Raw genomic sequence first — 22,259 nt, 5'->3', positions numbered from 1 at the left:
CCCCTCTCTTAAGCCCATCTCACACTATGCGATTTGTTGCGATCCGAATTTCAAAATAATTCTGATAACATTTGATATGAATATTCCAACTAATAAAATATTACGGATCAGAGTTTAAAACAGTGGAAGGACTACTGAAATCGAAATTCAGTCCATTTAGAGCCTCCCTAAATGAATAAAAACAAATTAGATTCCAAATCGTAATGGCATCATCATCGGCTGCGACTTGAAGCCGATTTGGACTTTACTCCGCAAAGTAAAAATATGATTTCAGTTTTCCTAACAGTATGCCAAAATTTAAATTAAATAATTTTACTTCTTAAATTCTTAACTTAAATATTTAATGAAAAATGTGAATTCTTGAAAAATCGCATCACACCGGATCGCATAGTGTGAGACGGGCTTTAAAGAGAGATTTAAATCAGGATTTATAACATATTTACAAGCAAAACATGAAAACTTGTCAAATTGTAATAAGCTATTTTAGATTAAGAATGCGGACACGCAAATGATAATGACTATATTAGAACAACTTGTATACATAAATTAAATATTTAATATTCTTTCTGTAGACTGATATTTTAAGTAAATTCAAATTATTGGAGCAGAAAATGTAAATATTTGGATATATTCATGTTCAAATTATACAAAGTGAAAGTGAGCTGATGAGGTTACATGTATAAACTGTTATGCATCATCATTTCTTGATATAATATATGGAACATTGAAATTCTGCAACACTCTTCTATTCAATATTCAAATTCTTTGATTAAGTCAACTTACTGCATGGAGCTGAGAACTCAAAAGAATAAATTCCTATTCTTTGTCAGAATCATTTTATTCATAATTCAATGAATATTTTCTGAAAAATTTAGTAAATTTTACAACTTGATGAAGGCAGTACAAGGCTACCCATGGGCCACCCTGAATAGATAAAATTAAACACTAGTAAATGATTATACAGCCCTTCCCCCCCCCCCCAGCTCAACTATGATATTTGAATAGATTTATACAAGATAACAATATCTATCCCTCACTCCCCCCCCCCCCCAACAAAAAAAAAAGAATGATAAAAACGATCTATAAATAAATGTAGCTTCCTTGGGGGCGTCATGGTCTAGCTGTTATGACTCTTGTCTTTCAATATGAGGGACATGGGTTCGATTCCAAGTCATGACATGTCTTCATTCAGCAAGAAATTTACCCACATTGTGCTACATGCACACAACAGCTGCTCTGATAAAGTGTTAGGCACTTTACAGTGCGTCCCACCAAAAAGGAAACCCACATTTAGAGCTAGATATAACAATGGAATGAAAGAAGAATGAAACATCTTCAATTCGACACCAAAAGTGAGTTGTTCACGCATTGCGGAGTAAAAACAACAAATACTGAGACATGTCTGAAACGATTTGTGCAGAAACTCACATTTAGAGATTAGTGAAAGAATACAAAAGATATGGTAATGAGCCATCCCTTTCTTATAAAAGGTTCACGCATCCTTAATAAATCTCAGCCTATTTTTCTGTGCAACTCGCTGTATAAGCAAGTATATATTATAATTATTATGATGCCCAAGCTTTTCAACATAAATTCAAAGCATCACACACAGTTCTCGTTGACTGAAAGTAAAGTTGCGATCAATTGAAACTCTCTCTGTAATGGACCCCAGTACAGAGCCCCAAAAGTGCATGACATTTTGTCTGTTTCCCGCTACAAACTCGTCATTCCCTTGAAGGTAAAGTCCACCCCAGAAAAATGTTGATTTGAATAAATAGAGAAAATTCAAACTAGCATAACGCTGAAATTTCACATAGCAGTGACATGCAAATGAGACGGTCGACGATGTCCCTCACTATTTCTTTTGTTTTCTATTGTTTGAATTATACAATATTTCATTTTTTACAGATTTGAATAGAGAAAAATCAAACTAGCATAACGCTGAAATATTTAATCAAAATCGGATGTAAAATAAGAAAGTTATGACATTTTCCACAAAGCAGTGACATGCAAATGAGACAGTCGATGATGTCCCTCACTATTTCTTTTGTTTTCTATTGTTTGAATTATACAATATTTCATTTTTTACAGATTTAACAAAAAGGACCAACATGACTGAACCATTTAGTATCAAACAATGCTAATTCCACGTGTTCATGGAGGAATTAATCATTGTTCACTTGACAATGAGGAGAAAATTAGAAAATTTCATATAATAAAATACAAAAAGAAGTAGTGGGTGGGGATGACATCAGTCTCCTCATTTGAATGCTGACCAGGATGTGCATCTGTTTTGTGAAATTAGGTGAATATCTAAAATGTCATAACTTTATTACTTTATATCCGATTTCAATAAAAATGTCAGTGTTATGCTCGGATATTTCTCTTTTTAACTTGTAAATGCTAGTTAGTGGAGGGAACAAATAGTAAGTCAAGGGAATGAGTGTGGAAAATGTAAACATAATCTATACCCCTGGCCCCCATCTTACAAAGAGTTACGATTGATCCGATCAACCTCATGGAAATCCATTAATGTCATATTTCTACAGGAAATTTGCACAATGTCCTCTGTAAAACTAAGAAGCACGGTGAATTTTCAAGAAAACGAATGTATGAATCGAAAACATGCAACTTAGATGTTGACGTTGCTGACTTTCCCTTGTTTTGGTTGATCTGATCAATCGCAACTCGGGGCATATTCATGCAGAGATATAAGTTTATAAACAACAATGCACCCTTAACCCAGAATTAAAGTGGTATAAACATATCAATTCCATTTTCATTCCTATAACTCCTTCAAATCAGAGTAGCATAACCCAGAGGTTAATAATGGTCAATAGACGACTTTGCATTTGGTTCACATTTGTTCATATTTGTAATCAATTGCAAGTGTTTGTGTCAAAAGGACCTGGAGTCAAAATAATTGCAACATAAAAATCTAAGGAATGGGTCAAGTCTTTTCTATAGTCACACCAACTCCGAACTGACCAAAATTAAATAGGCCCGAATTCATAAAAGCAGTTTTGAAAACCACTGAATAAACCATTGGATGAACCCATGGTGTATGCAGATTTCCTGTATAAATTAGGCTTATTTATCACATATATTACAAAAAATGTAAAATACTGATTCACGCTTTTGTCAGTGTGCCAAATTGACACCTGTTACCATGGTTAACCCATTGAATTCTGTCATCCCCATAGACTTTGTACAGGTAAAACCTGGTTCTAATAGGCAATACGTTTGCTATGTTATTCATGAGTCTACTGTTTTTAAACAGTACTTAACCATGGCAACAGACATCAATTTGGCGATCTGTGACTAAAGCGTGCATCAGTATTAGAAAATTTTACATATACACGTTACGTTGAGTGTAATCTATACAGGAAATTAGCATAAACCGTGGGTATGACCTTTGTGAATTCGGGCCACATATTTCTTTGGAAATAATATATTTGAATGGTCTCGAGTTGGTTTCGTAGGCGTGACTACATTATCACATATATGCATGAAATTCTTCTTATAATCAATTCTATGACCCTAATAGTGCATTGTCTGATTTTCTTTTCTTTTTCTTCTTAGAGACACCATTGCATGTATGTTTATCATGCCCTTGGTTCACTGAGGAAGTGTTGAAAGCTTCCTCGTCTTCTGCCTGCTTTCGTCTTTTCCCACTCTTCTTTACATCTTTCTTCTTAGTTTTAATAACCTCTTCATGATTTCCACCTTGTATACACTCATAATTTTCTGATCTATCTTTCCTTCCTGATGAACGGTGTCCTTTTCTATTCCCTGATGTGTCACCGTTTTCAACATCTCTGTCCATCTCCACTTTCCTCTTTTCCTTCTTGGCTTTCTTCTTCCTCTTAGGACGATCGGCATCGGCTCCCTCGTTCGAGACATTGTCATTGTGCGTCTCACCTTCTACCATCTCCACATTCATCTTGGATTTCTTTCCTTTCTTCCGTTTCTTCTTCGTCGAATGCACAGGACATAAATCGTCATTTCCCTTCAATCCAACCCCGGAAGAGCTAACGCTACTACTCATCCCATCTTCATTGATAGCATGTACAGGAGTGTCCTCCAAAGACTCAGGATTTGTTCCTTTATGTTTCTTCTTTTTCTTCTTGCGTTGTATCTTCTCTACGTCATCCTCATCTCCCTCCATTTCTTCTTCTATTCTGTCCTTGACTCCTCTGTCCATCAAACCATCCCTTTCAATCTCCTCTTCATTCCTTCTCGTCTTCTTTTTCCTTTTCTTCTTTGTGCGACTGCTTTCTGTCTCCATCTCATCGGGGGCAGACAGTCCCTTTCTTTCCTTTTTGTTTACCTGCTTGCTATGGTAATTCTCCTGCTGTTCAATCCGCTGAAGCTTCCCTGACAGAAGAAGGCCATGCCTTGCACCCCTGTGAAAGAGAGAGGGAAAGAAACAATGGGGTGTGTTAAAAACTTGTATCACAAGGTCAGAAAAAGTTTGATTTTGGACTTGCGACAAAATGAATAGCAACCTTCCTTTTTGCCTAGAAAGAATTATAAAAATAAATGAGGTTCCAATGTTGCCATATTCAGAGCTGCCAACCTTGTGCAAGCAAAAAAAGGAATCATTATGGCCAAAAAAAGGAATTTCCAACAAAAAAAAGGAATGTGTTAAAACGAACCTTACAACCACATGCGACAAACATCCAATGCAAAAAGTATGTATGCAGTGAACAATTTAAAAAAAGTTAATCTCTAGGCCTAGTCTGGGCTAAGTAACGGAGTGTTACAAATTGGACCCTTAGTCTTGCAGGGGCCGCGGAACGGTTTTCAAAGTGGGGGGCTGACCATGCTAAAAATCACAATCATATGGTAATTTTTACGTTTTTGTACACGGTTTTTGAAAAAAGTGGGGGGGCTGAAGCCCCCCCAGCCCCCCCGGTTCCGCGGCCCCTGCCTTGGGCCGTTTGATATAATCTACCAACTTTTATTAAGTCAGTAGCAGGGCTTGAATTAAGAATTGAGAGGGGCAAGGCCATTTTTAAATGGGCACTTTCAGCTTGGGGCAACCGGCAAAGTGGCCTTGGATGCCCCAATATTTCAAGGGGTATCAAGGCCATTCTAAAGGGCATGAAGGCCACTTTTATTCTAGTCAAATGGGCACCTAGGCAAATTTTTCTAAAAATGACAAGTAGGCCTTTCATTTTGTAGTGCAACCTACTCCGGCACTTATCAAAGTGAAGATCTGTAGAGAAAAAATTCTTTCAGGGGCATCAAAATCAGTTCTGGTGAACATTTTTAGGGCTCCATTTTTCTAGGGCTTCCTTTCCACTTCTAAAATAATTCATTGTTTTATGTTGAGTTTCCTGACAAAACTACCAAATTGTAGACTAAGAGAAAAAAAAAAAAAAAGTTGACATCAATTCAGACTTCTCTTCCCAAGTAACATTGTTTTTGCCAAACAGTACCCTTTAAAATTAAAGTGTCATAAAATGGAAGTGTACATGTAACATTCCACAAATATAGAAAAATTATTCATAAATCAATCTAATCTAAAATTCAAATAGATCTATAGATAAGTTGAAATCATTCCACAAAAGTCCCATCGTAAATCACTTCACGATGTGCACAGCTCAGCCTCAATCACACTGCACGCACTCAATCATCCCCAGCAGTGACAGCACTATAGAGCAGACTATAAATGCTGAATATCACCCAGAATTATTACTTCAGGGGACAATGAAGAGCTTTCCAGGTCTTTTCAAAGCCGAATTCATCGTATTTGTTTGATACGAGTTGATGAAAATTAACCAGATACCGTTATCCGAAGGGAATTGATATTAATCAATTCAAGAAAATAGCCTCAAAATTTAATTTCTTTATCACTACAATTAATTTTAAAGTATATGAAAAATATCTTTTGATGATTCAATCTTTAATATATATGATGAGTATTTTTGTAAAATTTTGCAAATGGAATAATAATTTCCCTCAAACCTCCAAATCCCCCTCCATTACAAATGGACTCTTCTCTTACATTTGGGGAATTACCCTACCCAATTCATCGTACTCCTCGCTCTGCGCTGCATGCAAGAACAAACGTTGGCTCCACTCACCTGAAGAGTGTTGGCCCGTGCGTAAAGACAACGTATTAGCAGTAACGTTAGATCTAACATTCGGCGGAAATCTGATTTTCGGATCGTTTTTTTGTACATAAAACATCACTTTATAGGAAAGAAATTACATGCAAATTTAAGATAAAATATATAAAATTCAGAAATATCGTACCTTAGACCGCAGTTACTGTTATTTCCTTTCAAATGATGATCAAAACATAATCATCCTCGATCCTTTCGTTTGTCATCGTAAGTTGCCATCTTGGATGACGTCATCATCCTCACAGACGTATTTACCAGTCGCTATACATCGCGATTCGTACCATGCATACCGCTCGCATATTCAACTAACGTATATGTACGTGCACGCTATCAAATTATTAAAGTGCTTTAAAAAACCGGCCGGCGGGCGACTACGCACGCGCAAGTACCAGGCTCATCTCGGGCTCAACACGCACTCCACATACATACAATTATGTACACACATTATAAATTGTCAAAAAACATAATTTGAAAAGAAAAACCATAATGCCGTAATTTGAATGAAAAAACGTAATGATTACGGCAAAAACGTAATGGTTGGCAGCTCTGCATATTTCCAAAATACAGCTTTCCCTGAGGCTACTCTCAAAACCAGCTACCAGGTTGCAATGCCCCAGTCATACACTACCTATGCAAAGGTAGGTATTTTTTTAATTAGGCCATTACGTCACCATGTAAACATACAAATGTACTATATGTGGTACTCCGTATAAAGAGTTGTGTTTAATCTCAACTATGGAAATCCATCAGTAATACACCTGGGCCCCCCTCTTACAAAGAGTTACGATTGATCCGATCAACTTCAAGTATATGGAAATCCATCAGTATCATAATTTTTTCTTCAGGAAATTTGCACAATGCCCTTTAAAAACAAAGAAGCATTCTGAATTGTGAAGAAAACAATGAATGCATAGCACATCTAGAAAATATTTTGAACAAAGATGTATTCTAGATGTTGACATTGCTGGCTTTCTATAGTTGTGGTTGACTGGATCAATCGTAACTCTGTAAGACGGGGGTCCTGTAATACGGTTTTGTCTACTTTCCATAGATGTGATCGATCAGATCAACCTCAAGTCTTTAGCATCATGACACCCAGCTCCATGCCAGCTCTATGGAAAGCCAAACTAGACAATGTCGGTCTGTGAAGATCTAAGGTCTTTCCAAGCAAAGAAAATACACTGTTCTACAGGGGCTTACAAATTCTACATTCGTCTTACTTACTTGTGTGCTGTACGACCTCCACAAGCCTTGAATAGCATCTCATCGTTGCCTTCATATGTTTCCGGAGGTTTGTCGTTCTCGTCGTCACTCTCATCACTGGAGGAGGTGGAGTCTTTATCCTGAGAGATGGCCCCATCGGGATTTAGAGTTCCACGCTGGAAAAAAAAAATAAGCAGGCCTTAATTTTAGGGCAAGGCCACTTTTGAAGGCATATTTCCATACAACACAAACACAGGGAAATGAAAAGGGCACAATATACAAGGCATCAATAGGCCTGGGCATAGATTAATTAAACCATGTAAAAAGGAATGTTTTGGATTAAGATGATCTTACTCTTCCTTTCTTTTAATATCCCTCCCCTTTCTCTCACTGGCAGTCTCACCATCTTTCTTTCTCTTTCTGTCTCTCTTTTTCTCCATCTTTTTTTCACTCACTCTTTCTCATCACTGCCTTAATTACATTAATGGAGGTATCATTATCGTGACCATTCATTGGAAGATTCCAATCTCTTCATAACCCCATCAGGGGCCCGTTGTATAAAAGTTACTATTATTGAATGTACCTTTGCCATCCTTGATTCTGATTGGCTGTTGATCAGTGTTACCATGGGATGGCAAAGTTACCATAATAGCAACTTTTATGCAACACGGCCCAATGGATAAATTCCCAATTTAATCTCATCCTACTTTGCTTTCTTTGTATTGATCTTTTTCTCATTTCTTTCTCATGTTCTTTTTTATTTCTAAACTTGTATCATTTTTTTCTTGATTTTTCTTTCTTTTCTTTCCCTTTCCTTTTCTTCCCTTCCTACTTTCTTTCCATCTGCTTTCTTTCATCTTTACGATTTGTTTCCTTCCTCAAATCAAGCTCTCTACATTGTTATAGAAAATGACTAAAGCAGTCTGATTAGACACACGTACCTTCACAAATGCACCATAGAGAAGAGTTGGTTTCTTCTTGTTTTCATGAGTACTTCTCTTGTTGGAGATGAGAGTAGATTTGGTTCCCTTCTTCACCTGCACACCCTCCTACAAAATAAAAAAATACATTTTTTCAAATTCATGATCACATAACTTTAAGCCAGGAAACCTGGGAAATCTTATATATTGATGTATTTAATAATTTTTTCCAAATTTGTTTTCTAAAATAAAACTTCTTCACGCAAGCAGGGATCAAACGGTATAATATGTGATCTGCCACCCTAAAAACTAACAATGTTGACCAAAATGAATGTTGAGATTTTCACCGAGTTTGAAAAGCACATCATCGGCTTTAAAACATGAGATGTGAAAATTGATCATCAATAACACATGCAAAGACTTGATTGACTGTTTAAAAAATAACAAAAAATAAGGTTTGAAGATCTGACTGAAGCACACTAGGCTTTGCTATCTCAGTGGAACTTTCAAAATCATTTTGCAGCCCATTGACAGCATCCACAGAGGTCAAGATGGTTAGCCATAGCTATATTTATCTTTATACATGAATAGAATAACTTCTGAATTCATCATTTAACAATTTAGTCTTATCAGTATTAAAGATATTTATATATTTATTTATTTGTTTAGTCATTTATTTCCACAAAAAAAAAATTATAATACATGTTATGAGAATCAATATAATATTACACTAAGTGGGGGAGTCACTAAAAGCTAACATGCTTGTCAAATGTCAAGCGAGACTCCTGTTAAAAGAAAACAATAACAATGCTGCTTGTTGGTACACATCAAAATCATACAAATTAATAAGAGTTATTACAATAAAATGATGTGTAGAAAACCACCTCAATATGTACATATACTTGGCCCACCAGGGGATCAATAATATTTGGACTGTGTAGTTTAAATATTGCGCAGCAATTCTATAATTTCATGGTAAAATCACAAGAATATCTACCTCTGTGTTTTCAACATGGATGTTCTTGGCAGCTTGATTGAAGACATGGTCCCACCAATGGAAAGAAAACTGCTCTCCAACATCATGACCAATCTGACAGAAAAAAAACACACACAATGCATTAATAAACAAACAATCTGTTTATGCTTACATTTTGAGCATCACTGAATAAAAGCTTTTAAAAATGGAAGATTATTGGCAATTTATAAAAGTTCAAACTACTTTTAAGAACTGACAAACAAAATGTGCATCCTAATCAATGAAAATTTGCTTTATAACTTAAAAAAAATAAACGTATCTCTCTAAGAGAATCAGTGAAGATACAAAAGCTCACATAAAAATAAAACAGTTGAAAATCTTTAATTCAGAGAGCGTTTGTACTTGACTCACATATCCCCCCCCCCCCCTGCCGTGAATTCCATGACAGATTTTTACATCTTTTGAAGAAGACAGAAAAAGCGAGGAAAAGAGAGAAAATTGCTGGCAACTGTGGCACTAACTCACTAAAATGTCTTTTTAAATAAGTAGGTTTAGTTTTCAAGGTGGATTTAAACGTGGATGTAGAAGAGTTCTTTACATTCGATGGGTTGGTATTCCAGAGTGAAGGGGCAATATGGGCAAATAGCAGAAATGCAACCAAAATCATCATTTGTTCAAAACTCTTCTTGTTTACTTGTCAAATTAAAACCAGCACCCCTGTTAAAAGATCATTCCCAGGGCCCTGACCACCAGGGTTGAGATCCATCTGGGACTAATTTCACAGAGACTTCAAAATTATTGATATCTATAACTTCCAAGAAAACTTGAATGTGATTAGCTGCTGAGCCCTGTTACCATGGCAAAGTTACAAACCTGTAACTACATGTTTTTATGAAACAGGCTTGTGGAAGAGATAACAAATATTCAATAAACTTACTCCTGCTTTATCAAACTTCAGCTTTGGCTTGATTGCATCTGAGATTCCTGTCTCTGTTCGTCCAAGTCCTTTTCCTAAATTAAAAAAAAAATCAAATAAAAAAAAAGGAGATTCATACTATCTTTTCATTTTTATTTTCATTCAATAACTTCCACGTCCATTGAGCAAAAACTGTTTTTCAAGATCTGCGCCTCAAATTAAAATTTTACACACAGCATCCATATAACCATGACTATTTTAGTGTTTGATTACTATTGCAATGAACAGATTTTACAGCAAATTTCTTTTTCCATGAAACAGTTATAAATTACATTGTTTTATACACCAACTACAGATGTTCTTTGCATTCAGAGTATTTGTACATGCACTTTAAGATTACAGAAATTCAGGAGTTATCTTTCATAAAAGTATTTTTTATTTCAAAAATATAAACAAGAAACTGGTTTAACTTTTGTTTTTCCTTCACAATATTTTAATAGCTACATGTATGTCAATATATTACCCTTGTCACTTTTATGAATTTGTAGGATCTATAGATACTAATACTGAGAAGATTTTGACAAGTGTATTTTTATGTAATTGCTCGTCAATATCGTCACTTTGGCACCGAGTGCAGATCAGGTGCCAAGTAGTGTACACAAAGCAGAATCTTATGTTTCTACAGGCGGTGCTGCACCAGCCCGAGTTTGCTCAATCTCAAGATTTTAGCCCGATCTGCCCTCTTCGCGATTAATCTCGAGATTCAAGAAACCCCGTCTCCACCATTGCAAGAAGAGCGATTCCTGCTCGAGAGGCATCGATGCATTACGGTATGACGCTGTGAATAAATAATCCCGAGTGCGTCTACACCTGCAAATTAGCAGGATAATTCGTAAAATAGCGCGCTATTTTGCAAATAATCCCAAGTTGACTTGGGATTGCATTCTTGAGATTAATCCAGCTAACTAGCGCGATAATTGCGTCTCCATTACAAATGATCTCAAGATTGTTCATAATTCATATCGGGATAGTTTGCCGGATCAGAAATAGCATGATCATTTGAAAACTTGGGATGGTGCAGACGGCCATAATATGAGGATCAAATGCCCAGCAATCAAACAATTTTCCCTTAATCTAAAGCATTTGATCTGGAGATTCTCCCGCCTGGATCCCCTAGCAAACTGGAGACATCACGAGCGCGAAGTCCCTTGCTGCCGGGGTCCAGGTCTTGCTAAAAGGGCCCAGGAAGCTCTAGGGTTCTAGATGCTATCTCAGGCTAATTTTTCAATATATGATGGCACTAGTGGCGTAATGAGCCAAAAATTTTGAGGGAGCTCTATATGGCGTATCGCGTAAAATTAATAAAAAGTTGCGAGCGAAGCGAGCAAGCAAAAAATTCTACACTTTTACTTTAAAAATCCAACTTTGTGGTAGATTTTGACATATTAAAAAAATTACTTCATATTTCAACCTTCTCTCTTTTGTTCTTGGTCATGATTTTTTTTTTTTTTTTTTTTGGGGGGGGGTGTACAAATTAGGGTGGTACTTAGTAATTAACAATTCAATGAATCAAATCACACATGTAGGCAACAGGAGGACCTAAGTAGGGATGATGCTAGCTAGCTCTACTAAGTCTTAACTTGAATATCGGCTTGGATATGAAAATTTGATTCCAGTTAGTTTAAAAAGATATTAAATCTCGAGCGGGAGATTTTGCGAAAGTGGGATTTTGGCGGGAGATCTCCCGCCGAAAGCGATAGTCTGGCATTTATAAATTTTAATGTGCGATTTACATAGTAACTTCAGATATCCTTAAATTGTTGTGCAGAATTCCTCAAGGTTTAAATTTCTTTTATCATGGATAGGTGGGCCCTTCAAGTTCAAGATAAGACTCTTCGAACAATCAACATAAGTGGAAACTTACGTCTGTTGACAGGAATACCCATTGTTTCTGGGAATTTATTTAAATAATAATAATAAAGGGTATTTATATTGCGCACATATCCACCTTGTTAGGTTCTCAAGGCGCTCCTATATTACCTGGCTAAGCTAGGCGTTCATAGTGCACACAGCTTTTTAAGGAATTACTTCCTACCATTACCCATTAAAGGGATGGTCCGGGCTGAAAATACTTATTGCTTAATAAATAGAGATTTCACTGAGCAAATGCCGAAAATTTCATCAAAATTGGATAACAAATAACAAAGTTATTGAATTTTTTTAAAGTATAAATGACATATCATCTTTAACGATGGCCCACATTTTTTTTAGACTCTAAGCTTTCTTTCAATATTACTAATTTTCAAATAATATATCGAAAATGTACGTTACCGATGATTTATTCCTTTTTTAAATTGTTCGCCGGAGATGCAAACTGACAGTCGTGTGTTGCTGCCCTCTACATGTACGTTCATTACATTAGGCTTTTAAAAAGCTTCCCGATAAGAATTTTCGATATCAATGCGAGCGACAAGTTCCGAACACATGCACAAACAATAAGCAATATGAAGACAAGCAGAGCAGCACAAATCGCGATATATGGCGAGTGGCAGGTTAGATGATGACGCGCGTTAGCGTTATTCAAGATGGCAAATTATGACCAACATTAACAAAAAAAGTCAAAAGGATCAAGGATGACTATTTGTTTCATCATCAGTAATTAGTTAATATATATAGTTAGTTAGTAAAGCTAACCTCGCACTTTGTGTGAGTGGCCCAATCCGACCAAGTGATAGCTCAGCTCCGCGACCTCTTCGGCAGCGGAGCTCCCCGAGTTTAATAACCCTACATAAGAGTACACGAGTGGGTCCGATATCAGAAATGAATGAAATACATTTTAAAATTAGATCTAAATTGCTATGGTTTAAGAATGGGATTCTCGTCACAAGTATGAATTAAACATACCCTTTTCCCAGCCATACTTCTCCAGATGATTCCTAGCAAAAGAATCCCCTGACATTGTTCCAAATCTCAGCTCAGTTCCGCAATTTTTTTTTGACAGTCTCACGTGTATCCAAGATGTGTACAGAAGTAGTCTTGTTAATTCAGACGCAACTTTGAATGCTTCTTTGGGAATCAAAATTAAAGGCCCGACTTCATGCACAACAGTGGTTTCACTCAGATCAGCGCAATTATAAATGATATCACAACTTTTGAGGTTATCAAACGACCTTGTATGCTAGAATAGATAATTGGGCTGAGAATTTGAGATCAAGGGGCGGGGCAGCTAGGATTTTTTTTTTACAAGCGCACAGTGCGCCGCACACCTATCTCGATAGCATTCCCATTGATGCAGAATAAAAGAGCAGAATGAGAGAGATTGGTTGGCCCATGTATTAAAGGGGAAGTTCACCCTGACAATAAAAAGTTTATTGTAGGCCTAAAAATAAAAAAAATAAAAGAAAATAATAATACAAAAATATTGCCGAAGGTTTGAGAAAAATTCATCAGAGACGTCATATGCGAGCAGCATGGATTCCTTCATAGCGAATGGTAAAATATCAATGAAATGTCATTTTATCGGATGATTGAAAATGGTTTTTACTTTACCTTTTGTATATCAATAAACAAATCATTTCACACCCGACCATGAAAAGAAAACAAAAAATAAGTCATCATGGACCATTAAACAAAATTAAATTCGTGCATTTTATATTACGTAACATAATTATGGGGCAGCTGGTCGTTTATGACGTCACATCCAAAACTTAAAATTCTAACTTAGAAAAAAAATTATCAAACCTTCACCAATATTTTTTATTATTTTTTATTCTGCTATTTTTACAACAAGCTTTTCTTCAGGGTGAACTTCCCCTTTAAAATCAGGGATCATGAGCAATATCAACCCGAATAAAACGCATTGGAATATTAATGGAACGTGCTTTATACAGGTAACCTATAAGTTATTGTATTGTATTAATATATACCTTCATTTGTAATGTTGTAATTCAACATAATCTGCATAAAACTAATTGGTCGGAGACATAAATAACACATATTACTCGTCTGTGCAGCCTTCATAAATATGAAATAAAATCAGGGCGGTGTTGGGTAAGGTAAAATATCGCGAAAGACCAGTTGTTTCTCTCTCAGTTGAATTACAGGGGCAATATTACAAGGCTATACAGTATACAGGCCTACATATTCCTCTCATTTTTTCGTCTCTCTACTGATACCCTTTCTTCTTATTCCGAGATTTCTTTTCTTCAATTTCCTCTCCTTTTTTTTGTTTTGTTGTACAGGGCCGCTCATGAATAAAATATTTGGGAATTGGGAGTAAAAACAGATTACATCAGGGAGGTAGCCCGGGAGGTAACCTTCTAAATTCCAATGGTATTTTTTTCCATCGGAGCAAGTATATGAAATATCGTGCGTGATTAGAAATTGAATGCCGTTGGAGCTGCTTTCACGTGAAGTGTCAAGATTAGTTCATTAAGAAGTATCATTCTGTTATCTTTATGTATTTTTTAAAGCTTGTTTACTAGATATTTTTATCTCTCGTTTATTAGTCTAGGTGTTGTCTTCCGAGAACGGATTCAACAAATTAGCTGTGCATGTACAGTATATGCTGACATAAAGTTTTGAAGTTGTTTTTTTGCCTTGGCATAATGCGATACATCATAAGAATTATGACAAAGGTTTAGGTAGGCCTACATAGAAACTTCATATTTTCATAAATTGCAGGGGCTGCGGAAACGGGGGGGGGGGGGGGGGCTGAGTGGGCTTCAGCCCCCCCTAATTTTTTTCCAAAACCGTGTACAAAAACGTACAACTTACCATCTGACTTGTCATTTTTGCATGGTCAGCCCCCCCCCCCTTTTTTTTCCAAAACCGTAATTCCGCGGGCCCAGAATTGTCCATTGCCAAACGGTCTTTTCACAAAAGAAATGTTTTTACATGAATAAATGGTGGTATCTTACATGAAATGTAACACATCATTCAAATCACTGCAAATTCAGATAATCTTGATAATGTATTTTTTTAACTCTTCGTTGGCAAAAATCTGAAGTGCAATCGCGCCATCTATGTTGAATTTTGGGTAATCTAAATCCATTACTAGTATAATAATGATAATAATAAAGGTATATTCACCCAGGGTAGCCACTTAAGTTCCGAAAACTGTTCTCCCAGCGGGCCCTGCTATTATTACCCGGCTAAGCTAGGCTACCTTTTCGGTGCACACAGCTTTTTTGAGGAATTAATTGCCGGTATACGTAATAACATCCCTGCACTAGTTACATTAGTAGGTACTAGTACTAGGGAAATGTATATGTGGAGATCCCTCCTAATTGGAGCGTCAATTTGCTAATCATACATGAATCAAAGAAAAAGAAAATGCATGAGAAAAGGTAAAATGTGTGAAATTCAAGAAAGAGCTGAAGGGAGGGAAATATTAGTACAAAACGCATTTCGGTCGACGGGAGTTACTCAATTAAGAGACCGAGAGAACTGAAAAAGCGAAAATTGAAGTTTATTATGCTAAAATCACATAAGAATACAAATTTCATTGAAATCGGATGTTGAATGAGAAGCATTTTCATTTTGTCCTATTTCTCTCATCATAAGTTTGAAATAGAAAAAATATGAGGTCACTCTTAGTCTAGCATGGTCCTGGGAAGCGGGGTGCTGGGGGTGCTAGAACCCCTAAGATTTTCACAGGGGGTGCTGCGTGTATCTTCTATATAGGCAGCACCCCCTGGAATTCTGGTAGGTTTAATTGTCAGATTGGAGAAATTACCAACATTTTGTGTTGAACCTCCCCCCCCCCCTTTTTTTTTTTTTCTTGTCAAATTTCGTGGGACCGGTCATGAATGAAATATGATAATGATAACAAAATAATAATAATGGTAATGATGCATGATGAAGATGGTGATGATGATGATAATAATCGTCATCACTATGTGTAGCTGCGTGTTTTCTTTCGAGAAGTTTATTCTGTAGAGGATGTTTTAAAACTGCCTTTGAGGAATATCGGGAGTGAGAGTGCAGCAAAACAGAAAATATAAGAAAATACAATTTTGAAAAACAAGCAGCTGAACTGGTAAAGAACTCGATGATTAGAAGCATCAAGCACTCGGGGAAATCCATTATAAGCTGATAAACGAGTTGATAGATGAAGAAAAAGTTGAATTGATGATGATGATGATGTTGAAAATTATGATGATAATAATAATAACGTCTTATCTTTAATACTCGGTGTAGCCACTTCAATTATTCTGAATCTGTTCTACCAGCATTCCCTGCAAACTAAACGGGTAATAACCCTAATACTCAAAATGAGTGAATATACAAAAAAAACGGAGCCTTACCTCTTTCAGCAAAAAAAAATCAATAAATCACAATATGGTATTCACTTATATGGTCATTACTTAGGATTTGAGAAGTTAGGCTTCTTTTTTGGTCTGAAAATTGTGGAGGCATGAATTTCGACTGCGTGCAGTCGAGAGTCCATCGGGTTTACTCCTCTATTTTATGGTTGTAAAGTGTTACTAATGAACTTGATTGACTCCACAAAATTAGATTATCTGGATTTAGTTGAAAATGTTTTTAATTCCAAGCAGGCAGCAGATTTGATCTGTTTTCGATTGTCTGAAGCCTCCGCATGGATCGCTTTAATTTTTATTTTACCTCTTTACCGCGACTCCAAGAGGAAATTTTTGCAAAAAAGGCATTCGGATTATTAAACTTTTTTATAAGAGTAGGAGTCACAAATTAGGCTTAAATTGCAATATAAATGAAAAATAACAATTTTAATAATAGTAAAAAAAAAAGAAAATAAAAGAGGGTAATTAAGTAAATAATCGTGAATTATTGTTGGTCAGGTATACCTTAAGTAATTTGTAATACACTGAAGACCCCCCCCCCCTCCTCCATTCTTCAAAGCCCTCTCCCCTCTGTTCCTGATCGCACCCAAATTAACCCGTCATCTTTTAATGTGCATGTATCACCTTAGTTTCCAGTTTTGTTTAAGACGAGACGAGTTTATCGTCTTATATTGACGACGTACGGCTGTTAATGTATTTTTTACGAGAATGTAAAATAAGAATCAAATTTAAAAAAAGAATAACAATGCAAAAAGAAAAAGTAGAGATAACATCAACAATAATTGTAAATGGATAAAAAAAAACAATAACAACGTTTCAAATTCTTATTGTCTTTGTTAATTTTAAAGTATTTTTTAAGTAGAGGTAGCGCCAATGAAATTCGTAAAGAAATGAATATTGTATCATAGTTGAAATACCACATGTTTTATTAGATGGAAATAAAATCTAAAGGCGTCACCTCAGTGTTAGTTTTATAGTACTGTCAAATCATTATTGGCACTATACCAGCCACCAGCCCTTGAAAATACAATTAATCACGAATGCTTCATGTTTCTTTATAAACATGTTTTCAAAACGGGTTAATCATGTTAATTGTTTCTGACTAGACAACCTGAACGATTACTTGCAATTTGCCAGCTACATTAGTTATCTATATGTCTACGGTTAATTCACTCATATTTCTAAGAAGTGTTTGGTAATCGTAAAATCGTAAAATAGCCTTCATGTTTGGTACATAAACCAATAGTAAACATTCATCCTCTTTCAATGTGTTCAATGACACCTTTGATAATGGGCTTCAATCTCTAGCGTACTGGGGCTACACCCCCCCCCCCTGTATGTATAAATCCTCAAAATTAGCAAAATAATTAAAAGAAGAAGAATAAAAAAGGAAATTAATATCATGTCACAATCTGTCACAGTCTTGAAGTGCCATTTATACCAAAGCACATCTTTAATTGATCCCTCATAGGCGAGACAAAGCTTTTTTCATAGACGAAAGTCAGTACTTTAATGGATCGAATTTGGATCTCGAGACTTCTGTCTGCATATCGTCATCAAATATGCATTGACATTTACTTTAACCTACCTGTCTTACTTTAATACCAGAAATAACGAAATGGTAAATGATTGTCGAAGTCAAGACGGCGTTAAAAAGAATCACAATGATAAAACAAGAGCGTGATGATTGGTAGAAACTGCTCAATTTTCTTGATTACTGACAGCAATATCACGTACTTTTTGGCTTTACGATGAGACTAAGTACTCGCGTTTTATAGACTTTTAAAGATCGGCTGGTGCCTATCGAACACTTTTGTTACGAGGAGTGGAGAAATCTTGTCTAGTTATTTTTATTATTGCTAAGGAAAAAGAATGAAACGACCAATAAACAAAAAGAGGATGATAGAAAGTTTTGGTATATATATATACACGATTGGATAATGGTTTGAGACTGGACACCAAGATCAAAGGGCCACAATGATTAACACAGTTTATACCGTACTGACAATTGACCCAGTGGCCTACTATTACCAGAACCAGAAAAAAAAATGGATTGAAAAAATAAGAAACGACCGAGCAATAAAAGATGAATTATTGAAAGAAGTTGTATAACGATCATATTTAGGCTGGACGCCATATTGAAGGGGCCCAAAGTAATGAATTAATTTTAATTCCGTCCTGATTATTGTCATATTAGGCCTAGTCTTACATGGAGAGTGTTTTTTTTTTATAGAAATCAATGAATGCTTATGAGTATGGAAGTAGAGGACTGACGACTTGTATTTTTTTTTACTATGATCATAACTATTTGAGTAGGACACGAAATACAAAGCTTTGCTTTTATAAGAGCCCTCTCCATATTCACAAAATATAATTCACAAGATTCTTCTATTGATGTCATATTGTGGTTAGATAATATATTAAATTAATATAGGATGAATGGACAATCTTATCTATCATATCGATTTGTATTGATTCAACTGTATTTACTGGATTTGTAATTTCTTGAAAATGAAATATTGAAATAAAATGAAATGAAGTGAACAAGAGCTGTTGACGTACATTATATCGGCTTATGTTAACATTTTACTATACACATTTTGCTTTCTTCGTTGCGATGCATTTAATTCAATGATTAAACTGTGGAGTACTTACTTTACATCAAACTTTATAGGAGTAATTCTTTTGCCCTCTCCGATTGTTCAAATTCCCCTAACGTCTATTCCTTCTATAGTAGGCGTTTAGGAAAAATGATGATGATGATGTTAGTAATATTGATAATAATGATGATGATAATAATGATTATGATAATCAGTGGCGTAACTACGGGGGGCATGGGGGCACGTGCCCCCCCCCCCCCCCCCCCCCAATTGGCTGACCAAAAAAAACGGGGTAAAGGAGAAAAAGAGGGAGAAAGGAAGAGAAACGTAGCGGGAAAGAAGAAATTATTGTTCATTATAATTATAATAATAATTATGTTATATTGCATAAAAAACATTTTTCATAACTTTATGAAACATGATTTGCTCAGGGCCTATGTCTTTATTGTTCCTGGTGCTCGCATTGTCCGTTTAACGAGATATATAATCCTGCTGTACTAAAACCTACCGTTTTCAAGTCAATATACACCAAATATATTTCCTCGCACTTCGAGTTATTATTGTTTTATGTAGTGACATATGCTTCTTTTTCATGACTACTTAAAGTGATTGCCCCATTTTAAGGTCTTAATATAAAACATTTCCTGTCCGTGCTTACGTTCGCAATAGTGGATTTGTGATATATGCCTGCTCTACATGAATGTCTAAAATCAGTCCTTATAAAATGTCCCTTTTTCTAAGTTAAATCTGAATATGGAAAATTTTCAGCTCGCGCTTCGCGCTCGCATCGTTCGGTTAGTGAAATACGTATGGTCTTAGTGAATTCCTACAAACAAGCCTTAGAATGCCCCTCTTCAGATCTGAATTTCCTAAATATTCAGCTCGCACTTCGCGCTCGCAATAGTGAGATGCGTATGATAATCATGATTACGACTACAAAAAGTGCTTCGTGTGTTTAGATGTAATTTGAACAAAATCAACAGGCGCTTGACACTCGCATTAGATGACTATGGTGAGATACGTATACTCTTAATGGATTCCTTTAAAAAATAGTCCTTAAAATATCCCTGTTTGGGGTCAAAATATACAAAATTGCAGCTCGTGCTTTGCGCTCGCATTATTTGTTTAGTGAGACAGGTACGTATCATGATTACAAAAATTTGCATATAACGTCCCTTTTTGGGTTTGAATATCAAAAATTTTCAGCTAGCGCTTCGCGCTCGCATTATTTGGTCAGTGACATACATATCCGTTAAATGCACTGTACTTAAAATGTCTCTATTAGGTCAGTATACCTAGCAACTGAGCGTGCTTCGCGCGCTCACTAAGTGACTAAAAAAAATTGCTGGTGCCCCCCAATGCCGTGACCCACGGTACGCCACTGATGATAATGATAATGATAATAATAATAGTAATAATGATTATAGTAGTAATGATGATAATAATAACAACAACTAAAACAACAATTAACTAAAATAATAAATAAAACTAGCACAACGCTGAAAATTGCGTCGAAATCGGAGGAGAAAAATTAAAGTTAATGTATTTTAAACTTTCAATGAGGAATCAAATTTCACATTAATGATTACAAAGGCTTAACATTTCAAATGATAGAATACAAAACGTGTGAATGGATGACGCCATCCGTTCCCTCATTTGCTTAACTACCATGATGAACATAAGCTGTTTTTGTGAAGAGCGAAACTTTAAAATGTTATAACTTTGTTAATTTACAACCGATTTTGATGAAATTTAAAAGGGGAAGCTTGATTTGTCTTATTTTTCCATTCAAATCAATTTTTGTTAGGATGAACGTCCCCTTTAAGTCAATTTTGATGAATTGCGTACTGTACAAATTTAGTCTTCCATTTAATTGCAGCGTTTTTTATGCATTTCATTAACACTTAACTATGAAAAGCAGTTTCATTGCACTTTCTGAAGAGGTTTTTTTTTTCCAACCAGACATTTGAAGATTAGTTTTTTACATTAATTTCATATAAAATATTTATCAAAATCAGGCGCCAGTTCTCATTTGGTTATATATAAACGTTATAAAATTTGCAACAAAACATGTGATCATGGTTTTATTGCCATATTCGTACAAGTTGGTGTCATCAATTTCGAATGCTCTACAAGTGAAATTATTCAAAACCTGTCAAAGGCTTACATCAAATTTCATCAATATTACATGGGATATAAGTGCACTTATATGGCGGTGGTGCATATGAAAAAGGGCCTTCTCTCCCCCCCCCCCCCCTTCGTTGTTTTGTTATTGCTACGAAATAACATTATTATTGGAATACTGTGCTGTTCATTATTTTGTTTACACGAGTCTCATTTTTCAATATACCAAAAAAGCTGAAACTATTTAAAATCTTACCTCTTGTAACTTAAAATAGTAATAATAATAATAACGAAATAAAGCCTGACCAACCACCCCCGTGTGTTTCCCACCGAATGTGCTAGGTCGCCCCCAACGGTTATGACAACGATCGTGACCAAACTTATTTCAAAGCTTTTTTTTTCATCATATTTCTATTTTAAAAGCATTACAGATTTATAGTAATGTTATCAATTAAATTGAATTCTTCATTTAAAGAAAGAACAAAGATAAGGGGGATTTGCTTCAAACTTTCACTTATCCACGTTCAAAGTATCCACTCTCCACTATCCACTCTTGAAGTTCAATTTAAATATTTGAAGCTGGGTTTTTGATTATTCAGTGATCATATTTCTTCCCTTATTCCAAAATGTAAAGCCATATATGTTTGTGATTTATAGATGGGGACACACCCACCTAACGCATTTGTATATACCTTAAAATTTTCGTAATGATGTTTGAATAACTCAATATGTAAATTGTACCATAGGACGTCCATTTTTCCTGACTATCAAAGCTATTCTTAAAAAAAATCAAATCAAATCATTATATATCTCTTAATTGCAATGCTAGCTAGTTTTCTTTCCATTTTTTATTAACTGCAATTTATTTTTAATGCATATGATTTTGTATTTTTCTAATATAGAATACATGGAAAAATTATTAAGTTATCAAGCACTAGATTAATATACACTTTCTATCATATCTTCATCATAGTAAAGTTATGGTAAAAATCAAAATCACAATTACAAATAATATTTGCTATTTGATTGATTCATCTCTTATTTCCTTGTGACTTGTGTTTTC

The 22,259-nt window shown here is 35.4% G+C and overlaps 1 protein-coding gene across 1 annotated transcript; it reads right to left on the bottom strand.

The window, feature by feature from the left end:
* Window positions 1-1,540: 1,540 nt before the first annotated feature.
* Window positions 1,541-13,277, bottom strand: LOC129255911 (G patch domain-containing protein 4-like). The gene is made up of 6 exons (XM_064096350.1): window positions 13,054-13,277; window positions 10,171-10,244; window positions 9,255-9,347; window positions 8,279-8,386; window positions 7,359-7,513; window positions 1,541-4,406 (listed from the first exon to the last, which is right to left on the bottom strand). The coding sequence occupies exons 1-6, from the start codon at window positions 13,106-13,108 to the stop codon at window positions 3,533-3,535; spliced, it is 1,359 nt and encodes a 452-aa protein (XP_063952420.1). The 5' UTR covers window positions 13,109-13,277; the 3' UTR covers window positions 1,541-3,532.
* Window positions 13,278-22,259: the final 8,982 nt, after the last annotated feature.

This window comes from Lytechinus pictus, chromosome 3, assembly GCF_037042905.1.
Source record: "Lytechinus pictus isolate F3 Inbred chromosome 3, Lp3.0, whole genome shotgun sequence".
Taxonomy (NCBI): Eukaryota; Metazoa; Echinodermata; class Echinoidea; order Temnopleuroida; family Toxopneustidae; genus Lytechinus; species Lytechinus pictus.
The sequence above is the reverse complement of the archived record's forward strand: the minus strand, read 5'-3'. Positions and strand labels throughout refer to the sequence as shown.